This window comes from Lathyrus oleraceus, chromosome 1 (genome assembly GCF_024323335.1).
Source record: "Lathyrus oleraceus cultivar Zhongwan6 chromosome 1, CAAS_Psat_ZW6_1.0, whole genome shotgun sequence".
Classification (NCBI taxonomy): Eukaryota; Viridiplantae; Streptophyta; class Magnoliopsida; order Fabales; family Fabaceae; genus Lathyrus; species Lathyrus oleraceus.
In genome coordinates, this window is record NC_066579.1 from 462,292,164 (window position 1) to 462,306,091 (window position 13,928).

The 13,928-nt window shown below is 32.2% G+C and overlaps 2 protein-coding genes across 6 annotated transcripts; one reads left to right on the forward strand and one right to left on the reverse strand.

Moving 5' to 3' along the window:
- Nucleotides 1-4,706, forward strand: LOC127085971 (uncharacterized). 4 transcript variants are annotated; one of them, XM_051026594.1, is made up of 10 exons: nt 1-386; nt 489-545; nt 623-700; nt 1,023-1,076; nt 2,582-2,664; nt 3,014-3,113; nt 3,201-3,263; nt 3,633-3,905; nt 4,008-4,072; nt 4,179-4,355. In XM_051026594.1, the coding sequence occupies exons 1-10, from the start codon at nt 126-128 to the stop codon at nt 4,180-4,182; spliced, it is 1,038 nt and encodes a 345-aa protein (XP_050882551.1). In that variant the 5' UTR covers nt 1-125; the 3' UTR covers nt 4,183-4,355. The 4 variants fall into 4 exon arrangements, with proteins under 4 accessions (XP_050882551.1, XP_050882543.1, XP_050882559.1 ...); XM_051026578.1 differs by having other exon boundaries at nt 3-386; nt 4,008-4,068; nt 4,179-4,706; XM_051026586.1 differs by lacking the exon at nt 489-545 and having other exon boundaries at nt 4,008-4,068; nt 4,179-4,706.
- Nucleotides 4,707-7,512: 2,806 nt separating this feature from the next.
- On the reverse strand, nt 7,513-11,556 carry LOC127085996 (uncharacterized). 2 transcript variants are annotated; one of them, XM_051026624.1, is made up of 8 exons: nt 11,385-11,556; nt 10,460-11,136; nt 10,255-10,332; nt 9,492-9,735; nt 9,283-9,358; nt 8,699-8,837; nt 8,134-8,544; nt 7,513-8,006 (listed from the first exon to the last, which is right to left on the reverse strand). In XM_051026624.1, exons 2-8 carry the CDS (start codon nt 11,063-11,065, stop codon nt 7,809-7,811), a joined length of 1,752 nt encoding a protein of 583 aa, XP_050882581.1. In that variant the 5' UTR covers nt 11,066-11,136; nt 11,385-11,556; the 3' UTR covers nt 7,513-7,808. The 2 variants fall into 2 exon arrangements, with proteins under 2 accessions (XP_050882581.1, XP_050882570.1); XM_051026613.1 differs by having other exon boundaries at nt 9,283-9,361.
- Between the last annotated feature and the right edge of the window lie 2,372 nt (nt 11,557-13,928).

A 13,928-nucleotide genomic window follows, 5' to 3' on the forward strand; every position in this document is an offset into this window, starting at 1 on the left:
TTAAACTCATAATTAATAAAATGACTTTTACAAGGGCTTTTATTTTTTTTATAACTTGATTGCATTTAGGGATGGAAAATCTGAAACCCTAAACCCTGACCTGTGTGAGTGATAGAGCCGATTCAATGACAAACAATCCAAAGCACACAGTTGAATTTGAAGAATGCAGTGATAATAGGCCGTCAAAGATTTCAAAAATCGAGTATCCCAATCCCATCGTCGACGGCGAAGAAGAAGAAGCAAAGACAGTGATTGAAGACCAAAAGCAAGAGATGAACCAACACCGTAAGATTCAACGCTACTTGGTGGCGATTGAGTACATCGGAACTCGATTCTGTGGTTCTCAGAAGCAGCTCACTGACCGTACTGTTGTTGGTGTTCTTGAGGTAACATCACATTTCCATTTCCAATATTACATGTAATGTAATTGTGTACTTTTTTTTTGTGATGATTGATTGTTTTTGTAATTGAATGTTTTGCATTTGTAGGAAGCTTTTTGTAAATTTGTTGGACAACGAGTTTCTGTTATTTGTTCGAGTCGAACTGTGAGTATAATGCTGCTAATGTATTAGAATTAGTATATAACATAACACGAGATTTGAGAAATTATCGATTATTCCAGGATGCTGGAGTGCATGCTTTGTCAAATGTTTGTCATGTAGATATCGAACGAATCAGCAAAAGGAAGCCTGGTGAAGTGGTTGGTACCTCACTAATGTTTGTCTTGTTCCACATGAAAAATTTCAGCTTAATGGATTGTATGTGTTTCTCTTGTTGTGAACAATTTTTATATGAATTTATGACTTGCATGAAACTTTATTTGATGAATTGTGGTTCAATCTATGTTGTTGAGTTTAAATGCAGTATAGTTGTTAATATGTGATTGTGATCATCTGGAAGCTGTTCTCTGTCAAATGCATTCAGTTTAAAGTTGTAGATAAATATATTTTAGCTTCTTAGAGCCATCTTCATGTATGCATTTTCTATTATTTTTCAGTAACTTCCTTCTTGTAAAAATGCAGTTACAACCTCATGATCCTGCTGTGGTTAGAAGGGCTGTGAACCATTTCTTACAGGTGTGTGCTTCTGTGATTACCAAATTCTATATCATTTTAATTTGGTGCTTCTTCTATCTTTGGTAAAATTCTTGATCTTGTTTAATGATGGAGAAGAAGAAACTTCAAAGACAGGGTTCCACATCTCTTTTCTCATCTCCGGTGATATCCATTTTTTTGTGATTTATGTTTATTTTTCATATGAGGCAATGTAAATGCCAAATAATAACTGAATGGGAAATCAAGCATGTCTTTGAATGCCAGCTAGCTGCAAACGGCGTGTGTTTGAAGTTTACTTTTTGTCATCCTATGATTGTTAGTGTCTCAATCACATGTACCTGTCTGCTAAGTGCATTATGTAGTGGCAAAAACATGCATCACAGCTAATTTCTGAGCTACTGCTTTTCGTCCTTTCGGTGCGGATTTTGACAATTATTTTACCATTGGTGCATAAATATTTTTTGAACAGTAGATGTGTTGTTTGTGATAGCCTCCCTTTAGTCTGGATTCTTAACTTTTATACTATAACAAACTTCATTTTAAATATGTATATTACGAATAAATGAAATATTGAGTATTTTCTTTTTCAAGTCTGTGTTCCAATATTTGTTGTCAACTACATGCTAGGTTGTTAATCTCGGATAGCGGCGGGTAGCGCCGGACCCCCAAAATGCTATAGTGGCATGGCGGGATGACTGCTATTGTGAGCTTTAAAATCCAAGGTAAATACTTAACATGAATACATAAATACTTAAAATGAGTTCCAACAACATACATAATGCTTTCAAAACAGAAGTTGCAACAACATACATAAATTTCAACAGCACTACAGTATAAGTTCCCATCAAAATCAAATTGTAAATGTCTCAAAATGACTAAACCAAATTCTAAACGTAAACAAAATGACTAAATCACATCCGCCTCATCTTCACTTCTAAGTTCCACCACATTAATATCATCTTGCTCATCACTTGATTCAACTTCAAACTCTTCTTCCACCTCCAACTCCTCATCTCCATTAGACACTAATGTAGCACGTCTAGAGCCATGTCTAGTAACTCTTGCTGGTTAGCCATTAGCCCCAGCGGCATTACCAACAACTTCCCAAGTCAAACCCTCTTCTCCTAAAACAAAATCATCTTTGAATATTCCATTTTCATCCTCATTTTGTCGCAACCATTCATAACATTCATCAATATTGTTGAGGAGAATAGGATCAGTTAAATCATTGCTATTGAAGCGTTCTATAAGAGCTTGGTTGTACTTCACAAATAGCGGCCGCTATTTCCGCTATCTAGCGGCTAGCAGGCCAAAAGCGTGCGCTGAAGTCCTGTACTGCTTCGCTATGCCACTATAGCGTGCTATTGACAACCTAGACTACATGTTTGGCTCGAATATGAAGTTGGAACTACAGCTTTGAAAACCTAAATTGTTCCTGCAATTTCATTTATCAGCTACTACCATTTGAAAAAACTGTTTGTTCTCAGAAGCTCCTGACAATTTTTTGGCAATTTGATTTATTTCAGAAGCAAAACGGTGACTTAATGGTCATTGATGTTAGATGTGTTCCATCAGATTTTCATGCCAGATATAGTGCACAAGAGCGCACGTAAGTTACATGTGCATTGATTATCTTTGTTACAAATGCATTTACAGTATTATCTATAGCATCATTGGCTTTTGTGAATTTTTATTTTATGAGACTATTTTTATTTACAATTGACATTTGTTAGATTATGGATGGAGAAGTTGTTTGATCTATAAAAAGTTTCTTTATTGTATATGATAGGGATAATTAAGAATATCACAATAAGATTGATCTTGGACTGTCTAATGATGTATATGTATATTTATCATGCACTACTACCCAATAATTCTTTCTTATTCTTCTTTCTTTCTTTATTTTTATTATCCTGTGATCATGTTGTAATTGGTAATTGTTTGGAGCTTCCATTCAGATACTTCTATCGCCTGTTGTCTGGGCCAGAGCCTTTGTCAACCTTGGAGAAAGATCGAGCATGGCATGTAGAGGAGGAGCTTAATCTTCCAGCAATGCAAGTTAGTTAGCAGTTACCTATATTTAGTAGATTATTATGCCTTCAGAACTATCATATGAGATGCGAGTGATTAATGATATCCATGCAGGAAGCATGCAAAGTTCTAGTTGGACATCATGATTTTAGTTCTTTTAGGGCAGCTGGTTGTCAGGTAAGGTTTATTTTCTCCGATGTTGTAACTTGTATCCAATAATAATTTATAATGATAAAATTCCTAGTAGTAAGTAGTTTTACCCAACGACACTCTTCTGTATTCCTCCGAAGGAATGGGGCCTGTCTATTATATACGTTGATTTGTTTTTTGAGTTTCATAATTATCACATTAAGTTGTTATTATGCTATCACTTAAAGGATTAATTTCAGTTTAATACTCCTTATGTATTCTTTCTGAAATTTATTACCATGTCTATTTCTCTTTTCTTTTCAAAACTAGAGGTCTTTTTTTGAAGTTCTATATCATATCATGCAAAATTTATTTTGAACAATCCAGAAAATATGATGCAAAATTACCCCTTTACAGGCAAAATCACCAATTAGAACTTTAGATGAACTCAGTATCGTTGAAGTTATACCAAGTCCATATTTTCCATCTCTAATGGATAGAGAACGACAAATTAAAGTTGCTGATGATATTCATGGCTTTCACAGCAAATCTGAATCCGCCATTCCTCTTGGATCTAGTGCAAGAATTGATGAAGTAAGGGCATCAAATGAAGATGTGGGATTTGGTAAAAGAAGGTATCATCGTTGTTTGGTGGTAACTGCACGCGCACGTGCTTTTCTTTACCATCAGGTTGGTATCTTCCTTTTGAATGAGGATTCTAGGTTGTATGTTATGCTTTGTCCTGCATGGACAAACTGTTTTGGTCTGAATAAATATGTTAATTAATTGCAGGTTAGACTACTTGTCGGTGTTCTCAAAGCAGTTGGCACCGGAAACTTGTCAGTTCCAGATGGTAGGTACTCATCCCGGTTTTCTCTCTTCATATGTGATAATGTATATCCATGGATACTTGACAATATCTATACTATGATTTTGGCTAAAAATGATTTCACTCCATTTCAGTTGAAAGAATTTTGAATGCAAAGACTATTAAAGCCGCAAGTCCAATGGCCCCGGCATGTGGTCTCTACTTGGGAGAGGTGAAGTACCATCTACCTAGTTAGTAGACATTGTGTGTTATGATCCTGATTTGAGGCCTAGTAGCTCCAAGAAGAGATGAGAAAAAATATCTAGGCAGCAAGTATTTTAGGCATGCGTATTTATAGCTGATATTAGAATATAGTTGATAACAAAAATGCCAAATTGTAGGAATGAGTGTTTTTGAGAGAATAACTAATATAAAGATTGTAAAGTGAAATTTAAAAACATTGAATGAATAAATAGTTTTTCGTCTCTTCTTGGAGGTACCTGGCTTTAAACCAAGAAATAATTCTAGGAGATAGGTTCTTCCTTTGGGCCTTTGCTCTTAACATTTTGAATCTCTAGGAAATGGTAGTGGACTAGAGTGGATTTTTATGTACCCTTGTAAGTTGTATCTTTCTAACTCTGTTCAAAAATATTTGTTCCAATCTAAATTAAGTTGAATTATCAGATCTCATCGAAATGGGATTTGGCCGCCATCAAACTAACTACTTTAGCTAGAGTGATTGAGATATAAGTCTTTGATTTGTTTTTCTCTTTACTAATTATTCTCTTTACTTTCATATTTTCTAGTTAAGGATTGAACATAGATCTTCAAGCTAGATACTTGATTGATTTTATTGAAACATTAAAACTTCAACAACCAAATTTGAAGCAGGATATTAGGATTAAGTACACAGTTACAGGATTCCATGCAGTGATAAAACTTGCACGAAAAATAATCGAAGTCATTTATACGGTAGAAAACGAGTGTCGTTCCATTTGTTAAACTAAAATCATTCTTATATTTAATATTTTTCATCACATTAAGAAAACAAAAATCCTATGATTGAAAAAATTAAAATTAAAATTATGATTTTATTTGATATTTTATGTGTGCTCCTGAATGAAAGTCATTCGGACAAGTATGGAAATCATTATGACAAGCATGAAGGCTATACAAAATAAGATGGGAGAATCATACTCAAATTAATAACAAGCTTATTAAAAAAAGAAAAGAAATCATATGTTTGAAAAGAACAATAGGGTATCATGTGCAACAAAGAAATAAGACAATTCCATTGTTAAAAGATATATTTTTAAGACCGAGGATGAAGATAAAAAATATAAAAGTATAAAACATGAGACTATTTACTCTCCACTTTATGTTTAAAGTTTTATGTACTAAAACAAAGAATAAATGATAGTTTTTACAATTACATGGAAGAATACAATTTTCATTAATATTCTTGTTGAGCAAAGAAGTTTTGAAAGATCAAACTTCTAGAAATATATTTATTATCTAATCATTCAAGGCATGGAAATAGTAAAATACAAAATGTGCATTACACTTTCAAATATACTCTTACAAAGAAGCTTTGAAAGATCAAACTTCTATAAATATATTTATGATCTAATCATTCAAGGGATACAAAATGTTCGTTACAATCTCAAATATACTCTTACAAACTTATTTAGATTCAAGGTATACAATAATTTCTCATAACCAGTATAATATAAATTGTAATCTAATACTCACTTAGAGATTTCTTATACTCATAGTTCATTTAAATTTGAGTGATAGTATAAGATTGCTCAAACTAATCAAACTTGAAGAAGTTTAAAAAACACGTAGTTGTATAAGTGGAGATCGAAGGAAGAATTTCAAAGCACATAAAAAAATCTCATAAACTATATGAAGATTAAAAGGGACCACATTTACCTAATAGATTGCGTGAATTAAACATAATTACATAAATATTGATGTATTATCTAAGAAATTTTAATGTACTAATTCAACAAGGTAATTAACTAAAATTTATGTACAAATATAAGACAAGATTTCATGCCTTTCGACTAGAAATATTGGAGCAAAACATGAGTGATTGACATAGGAAAGATTTGGTATAGTATTTAGCGGAAATTTTAAAAGTTTGGTTATTAATCAATTCGACAAATCGAAGGAGATTCAACCAAAATAAATTCAAATTCAAACTAAAAAACTATTTTTTGGTCTTATCCAAATACCAAAGACACGTGGAGATCAACCGAAAGCAAATAAAACATGCAGAGGTGTCGTATCGGTTGGAAGACAGTTGGTTGGAAGACAGTTGAACGTTGAATACTATAAATAAGAATTCTAGAGTTAAGATTCAGGATGGTGAAATCATTGCAAACTTCAATACAAATTCAAAGTACCCATACGCAAATGATAAACGAGTCTCTGAAAAAAATTTACTTGCCTATCAATCTTTGTTTATAGAATTTTCTTTTCATTTCATCTACATTTACTTGTTTTTATTTTCATTCAAATTACTATTTCGATTTAGTCAAAATTATTGATACTCGTTAGCATTTAAATTTAACCATTTTTCCAAAATAGTCAATGCAAATAAATGACAATATTAATGCACACTTTCTTTTTTTAAAAATTCAGTACAACATACTCCATAATTTATTAGTTCGGTCATTCATGCAATAAATTTAAAATTAAGTGATTGTTTATCAAAATCACCGATGAACATGATGTCAATTTTGGACACCAATACATCTTTTTCAAAAGTCTGTGTTAGGGGTGTTCGCGGATTGGGTTGAATCTAATTTGATTAAATCCAATACTCGATCCGATCAATAGTCTTTGATTTGGATTAAGTGTTCAACTCGTATTTATAAGACTAAATTCGAACCAAACCAACCTACTTATTAGTGGTTAAGTTGGATTGAGTTTGTGGATCATTCACAAAATATAATTTTCAAATTTTAAATAAAATATCAATTCAATCAACACATTTATTTCACAAAAACATTAAAAATTTATAAAACTTTAATATTTCATTTGAATAAAATTTATCATCTAAAAATTGATCTCTCAATACTTAGATTTTTACTATTAATTAAAATTACAATTATATTAAAAAAATATTTAAATTATAAGAATTAAAAAAAGTATATGAATGATAAAAATTATACTAATTAATTTATAAATAAAATAAAAATAATGTGACATATTAATGAATTAGAATCGCGGATTAATAGATATAAAACTTCAAACTCGATATCCTACAAATTGGATTAAATCAATATATCATTGGAATAGGTAAAAATAAGAGTTTAGGTTGGATTGAGTGAGTAGGTTCACGAATTGACCTTTTGCTATGAAATGCTGGTGAATCTTCTTAAACTTTAGTATCTTTATATTACTTTATTTATTCAGACGCATACATAGCACATACTTTTTATACTATCTTGATTTAATTAATTCTCTGCAAGAAGTTACTATTCCAATAATCTTTATTCAAGGATAGAGATTTAGTTTTAGTACAAACGAAAATTCAAAAAAATAAAAAAAATCAACCTCCCCTTCCTGTGAAGTTTACTTCTACTTTGAAGGTAAAAGTATAAAAAACAACGCAAATCTACAAAATCTACCATTCCTCTAAATATTATTATGACTATTGTACATTTTAACAATGAAGGCCATCAACTACAACACTAAAATCTGTCAGAAAAATCTACAACATTAAAAATCTAGATTTAATTGGAAGAAGTAGTGAATCCATTAAAATAGGACAACTACTTCATGAGCGACCTAATAGCCCCGTGGATTGAACTACTGCGAGCTGAATTTCTTTGACGTATTAGCGAGTGCGGACCACTCCACACAGATTGCCTGTTTTCGGGGAAGAGAGTTCCACACAAACTTGAAAGCATGGGATTTTCAGCATAAAAGCTCTCAAGTAGCTTAGCTTTTTGATGGCTATTTTGGGGTTCCTACAAACACATTCAACCATTAAGTACATATTGCAACAGAAAATATGCAAATAGTTGTAACAGAAACTTAATGCAACTAGATTCTGAAAACTATAATTTCCTATCAAATTGTGTTTGGTATGTATACCTTGTGCTTCTTGAGTTGTTGGAACTCTGCAGTTGGTCCTTCTAGTTGCGCTTTATATTCATCATGAAGACCAGTTGTGTCTCCAAGTTCCGATTTCTCTGCCAAGGTTCCATCTATCCGTCTCTTCTCACTGTCCATTTCAATCTCTTCCTCATCTTCTCCCTCTTCATCTTCCTCCTCTTCTTCATTCTCTGGGCCACGGTCATCTTCCTCCATCCCATCATCATCATCATCATCATCGTTAACTTCATTGACCTCATGTCTTCCCTCAAAAGGGCTGCGTTGCTTCTCGCTAGGCTCCATCTTTGTCACGTCTCCTTTGTCTTCGTCAGCATCTCCGTCAGTACCCGCCGATTCATCTGTGTTTGAAGATGAATCCTCCCCGCCAGGACTATCTCCAAGCATCGATTCCTTTGAAACAAGAGAAAGTACATAACTATTTGAGACATAATTTCAGTCAAGAACCTCACCGCATAGAAACATGATACATGCCCTAAAATTTCCACCAATGTTTAAAGGGATACATTTTAAAGGATAAAAACATATGCATAAACAATAAAAATACCTCTTGCTTGAACTCTCTAACATGCTTATCACCACCAGGCCCAAAATTTCCTTTTGCAATTCGGTCATTCTCCTCCCGTTCCTTCCTACGACGCTTTAGCACACAAATTGCACATAAACAATCATGTTTATGATGTCTTCTGCAGATAAGGAAAAACAATCATATAAACATTTCAAATAAGGCAAAGCATCCTGTCATAAACTCATCATTTATGACATCAATATTTGTGTAAGAACCAACCAAGTTTACAAAAGAACTAAAAGATGCATTTTAGAGAACTTATGCGGAAGGAAATGCAATTCCCTAAAGTCAAAGGCTTCTCTTTTCCTTTATCTTAAGATTTATAATTAAGTTATAAGAAAAGTAAATATCAGGCTTATATTGAGTTTACGGAAACAAGTGTATCTATTTACCTTCAATCTATTAGTGAACTTGATCAATACAAACAAACACAGTATCAACATGAGATTTCATTTAGTTTACATTATATCAACTCTCAATCATTTCCACTATAAGAAATATTACTTTAGGAATGACAAAATCATACAATAAATAAGGTAAAGTTGAAATTTTTGAACACACACCCATGACGCTTTTTTTTCTTATGCTTCAACTGCCCATTCTTCCCTACTTTTCCATCACCAGAAAGTGCAACATCTTCTGCTGTAGTAGCGCCATATGCAAAGAGAAAAATGAATTCCCACGATGATATCAGAAATGAAATAGAAATAATCCGTTTTTCAGAAGATCAGCCCCTCTTACATGATAAATTGACAGTACATGGAAGTCTCACCTTTGGTCCCTTTTGGCTGTTCAGTGTATAACCCAGCAGCAGTCCAGTACTTCATAAAATTCTTCTTTACTCGCCTCATAAGATCCACTATATAGTCACCCTTATTGTTATACTTATAGCAGTTCTCCCAAATGTATTTTACATCATTATAGACATCCTCCGAATTCATATACTTGCCATTCTTTTCAAGGTTGCTGCATATAGTTCCAAAATCCATTGGTGTATCAATGATATCGAAATAGTCCTGGTTCCAGACAGCGTGTGAATTATGATATTAGACACAAGTAAACATAACATTTTTTTCAAAAAAGCGCTCTTCGTTTTTGTTCCAAGTTTCACAAAGAATCACATTAGTCTCCATGAATGAACAAATATCACGGAGCTTTGTAAATTTATCTCTGCTTACTGAGAAAGAGGGAGGTAGCAACCATGTGAAAAAGATGCACCCAACTTCTACAGAAAGCATGACAGAAAAAATCCAGCATTAATTGCTTTAAGTCTAACTTTTGCTTTTCCTAAATGGTGACGAAGCAAAGTTATAGTACGAAACAAAATCTCCAAAGCATGCATGATACAGATGATTAGGCCAAAATTTTTAACAAAACAAAATACAGAAAAAGTTGAAAACATTAGGTTTATGGAAGAGGTTGAGATAAGCCAAAAATAAAACTAATGCATTAAGGGATCTAAAATTAGAGTGAATGTGATCCAAATTAACTAGAAAAAAACCATGAAAAAGATACTTGAAAATATTTATACTTACAGGAATTCCAAGAGCTTCCGGATTAACAGGAACATTGAAGGGCTCAGCAGCATCCATTTTCATTACCTTCCTTATAATCTGTACAATAAAACAAAAAACACAGCGAAAAGAAAATTACTCGATACGGATTCCATTAATAATGGAGAATTTAATGCTGGGTTCGCATAAAAAACTAAAGGAAACCAATTCTAAAGTTCCAACACACCATTAAGGAGGTATCCAATTCCTGCTTATGATATCTGGGATTAAGCGGCGGAGCTTTCCTTTCTTTTACGTAGACAGCAGTCTCAGAGGAAACTGGCAAATGCTTGCTTGTCTGGTCAGAATTTAATCCCAAAACCTTTGAAGATTTGATCTTTATGCTACCGGCTTTCTTTGATGAAGCACCAAACTTAATATGAGGCAACGAACTCACACTATCTTCAATTCTATCGGCATTCACACTATGTCTCTCCAGCCCATGTTGCTGACTACTCCTATCAGTATCACTTTGCGAAGGAGCATCAGACGAGTTCGGTTGAGAGTCCAACATTTTCGGTGTCCTAAGCTTCACCTTAACACGTCCAATCGATTTCGCAGCGTCCTTAGTGCTTCCAAAACTGTCACGATTCACGTTAGCAACATTGCAACGTTGATCAGTACCAGTGGAAGACGGCGTGTCTACTTCCATTCCAGAGTTATCTTCTTTATTATCATTACCAACATCAAAACCAGAAGCTTCTGAATTATTTTGATCCTCTTCATTTCTAAGGGCTATAGGGTTTGTACTACTCTTTGATTTTCCTTTCTTATGCCCACGTTTACGCTTCATCTTCTAAATTCTATCCAACCAAACACTACCAAACACTACCAAATACCAACCACTGTTTCTGTGCTCAAATTCTAGAGTAAAACAAATTGAGACCAAAGTTAAATCAACAAACAACATAGTATACAAAAAATTCATTACAAGATTATTAAAAACATAAAAGAAAGTGCTTTTTATGTGTTTCACAAGGAGAAAAGAACCAATTGAAGAAAAAGATATCGATTTTAGGTAATCGAAACCATGTTATCCACAAAAACATGGTATGAAAGAAAGATGAATGTTATTGAAGATGAGAAAATGAAAGAACAAGTTACGAACTTACATAGTTGAATTGAGGAGGGGCGGTTAGAAAAGGCACGTGCGCCGGTGACTGAGAAACCTTCAATTCACGGCGGCGGAGGAACTATACGACGCCGTCGGGACAGGGAACCGCGTCTTCGATCTAAACTTCAAACGATTCGTTTCATTAGAATTGTTGTCTATCTGTTACTACTTTTTAATTTTTAATTTATTAGGTTTTATAATTTTATCGTAAAATAAAATTATTAAATATATTTTTTGTTTTTACAAAACTATCATGTTTATTTCGAGTTTGAAAAAAAATATACACTTTTTAGTCTTAACAAATTTACACTTCTAATTGAATTACATCAACACTCTTATTTTTACTTTTATGTGATAATTTAAAATGTCTATTAAACTTTTTAAATTATTTTTATATTTTGTTGTAATAAACGGTTTTGAACTCGAAATTGATGTCTACTATTTATAGGCATCTAAATTAGAATAACGATGACTTATCTAAAATTCAACTTCGAAAGACTCGACATAAAGGTTTATGAAAATTATGAAAACAATAGTAAACACTCGAATGTCACCTCCATCAAACATAAAGGTGACATTAAAATAACATACTAAACCATTCCTAAAAAATCCACTATAGTTGTAACCAAGGTTAGTATGAATATATGTCTTCACAAAAATATTTTTATTTTCATCATTAAAAAAAAATAATTCTTAAAAATATGAGAATGCAAAAAGTGAAAAAAATAGATCAAGTTTTCATGTCCTTGTTTAAGATGTTTTTGTAAGTGAAAATAGAGCTCTTTAAAATATATTAAATCACACACTCACAATATTTTTCATTTTAATGAGATATTGCACAAAAGTACTACTTTCACAAGAAAAATTATTATTACATTTGAAAAGTGCATAATTTATTTTTACACTAAAAATATTTTTTACCGATCCATAATATATTATGAATCATTTGATCCTAGATTTAATGTACAAATTATTGTCCATTCAACTTTGATTCAAGTTGTATTCATTCAAATCAAAATCAATGCATAATTGATTGATTCAACTTTACATATTTGATTATAATAATGTTGATTCTCATTACACCCTAATATTTTTCAAAAATTAAAAGTCTAATATTAACCCCTCTTCAAAAATAAGCATTCAGTTTCAAAAGAATCTCCTAATATATATATATATATATATATATATATATATATATATATATATATATATATATATATATATATATATATATATATATATATATATATATATATATATATATATATATATATATCACCCACAACCTCATTTTTGCACTTTGGCGAGACATTAAATTGTATCAGTTGTGATATAAAGATAACGATGTTGATGTAATTTAAGGATTGGTTTCCCGACGTATTAGTAGCATATGCGATAAAGGATGTAGTTAGAACTTGATTCAACTTTATAGACCATGAGTTGTTGATAGTTTTTGTCAAGAGATAACCCTAAAAAACATCATATTTTCATCTTTCCATTAGTAAGATAATCATCACTATATACGATTTATCTTCTCTTCTCCAAATGTCTATCAGATACCAACTATTGAATCATTATTCAATTTAAATATTTGAAGCACAAGATTTGATGGTTCAACACTTATGAGCGAAATTTGGTGTTAGAAAATTCGGTAAAATTAAATGGATCCAGGACTGAATCGTGATTGAGAATCACTTTCCTTAAAAGTATTTCAAGCACTCTTTTATTATGTCTTAGAGTTGGAAAATGCAAGAACACTCAGGATAATGTCAGCCTTATTTCGAGTCTGCACAAGACAAGTGAAGAACCCGAAATGCAAGGAAGGTTTTCTGGAATTTGGAAGAGAAATTCGTTTTTAGTTCTTTTGTTATTTTTCTGAATAGAATCATATATTTATAGGAGACATGGATGTTGTTTCAAAAGTTTGCAACCTTTGATGAAACAACACCATTTCACCATAAAACACAATGTTTCATATATGACACTATTTCATGAAAAGATATGAAAATTGAATTCAAAATTCAAACAAAACAATAACTAAAAAATTGAATTCAAAGCATTAAATGCTATTTAACTCTTTTGTCATTTTGGAACTAATGTTGCAAAACAATTTCCAACAATCCCCCACTAGTTCTAATAATGACAAAAATCATTCCAGATAGTGAAATATAAAAAGTGTTAATACAGTTAGGTATCTTTCGATTTTAAACTTAACCTTAGTGAGGATAACGCAAAGTTTAATCGGAATGTTTGGTAGCAAAGCTTTTAAACCATTAATCCATGGGATCAGACCGGCGTTACCTTACACACACTCTTTAAAGGTTCTTCCTTTACATATCTCGCTTAGCACTTATTTATGGCCATATGCTATCCTTTTCATGAATTTTTCATGAGAGAAACTCCAACTCTCACTTTGAGACGGCACCATCTCAAAATTCACATAGGTGAGGTTCATATAGCATCCTTTCCAATAGATACTCTTCTTCGTTAATGAACTTCATTAAGAGGTTTTGGAAACCTCAACCCTCAATTCAACACAGTC

Bases quoted from the DNA above. Each gene is read 5' to 3' on its own strand.
- LOC127085996 (XM_051026613.1), bottom strand. From the start codon at position 11,065: ATGAAGCGTAAACGTGGGCATAAGAAAGGAAAATCAAAGAGTAGTACA. The intron at 9,736-10,254 runs GTAAGTATAAAT...GTCTGGAACCAG, and splicing joins CGGAAGCTCTTGGAATTCCT to GACTATTTCGATATCATTGA. The intron at 8,838-9,282 runs GTGTGTGTTCAA...CCTTATCTGCAG, and splicing joins AAGAAAAAAAAGCGTCATGG to AAGACATCATAAACATGATT.
- LOC127085971 (XM_051026578.1), top strand. From the start codon at position 126: ATGACAAACAATCCAAAGCACACAGTTGAATTTGAAGAATGCAGTGAT. The intron at 3,264-3,632 runs GTAAGGTTTATT...ACCCCTTTACAG, and splicing joins TTAGGGCAGCTGGTTGTCAG to GCAAAATCACCAATTAGAAC. The intron at 4,069-4,178 runs GTAGGTACTCAT...ACTCCATTTCAG, and splicing joins AAACTTGTCAGTTCCAGATG to TTGAAAGAATTTTGAATGCA.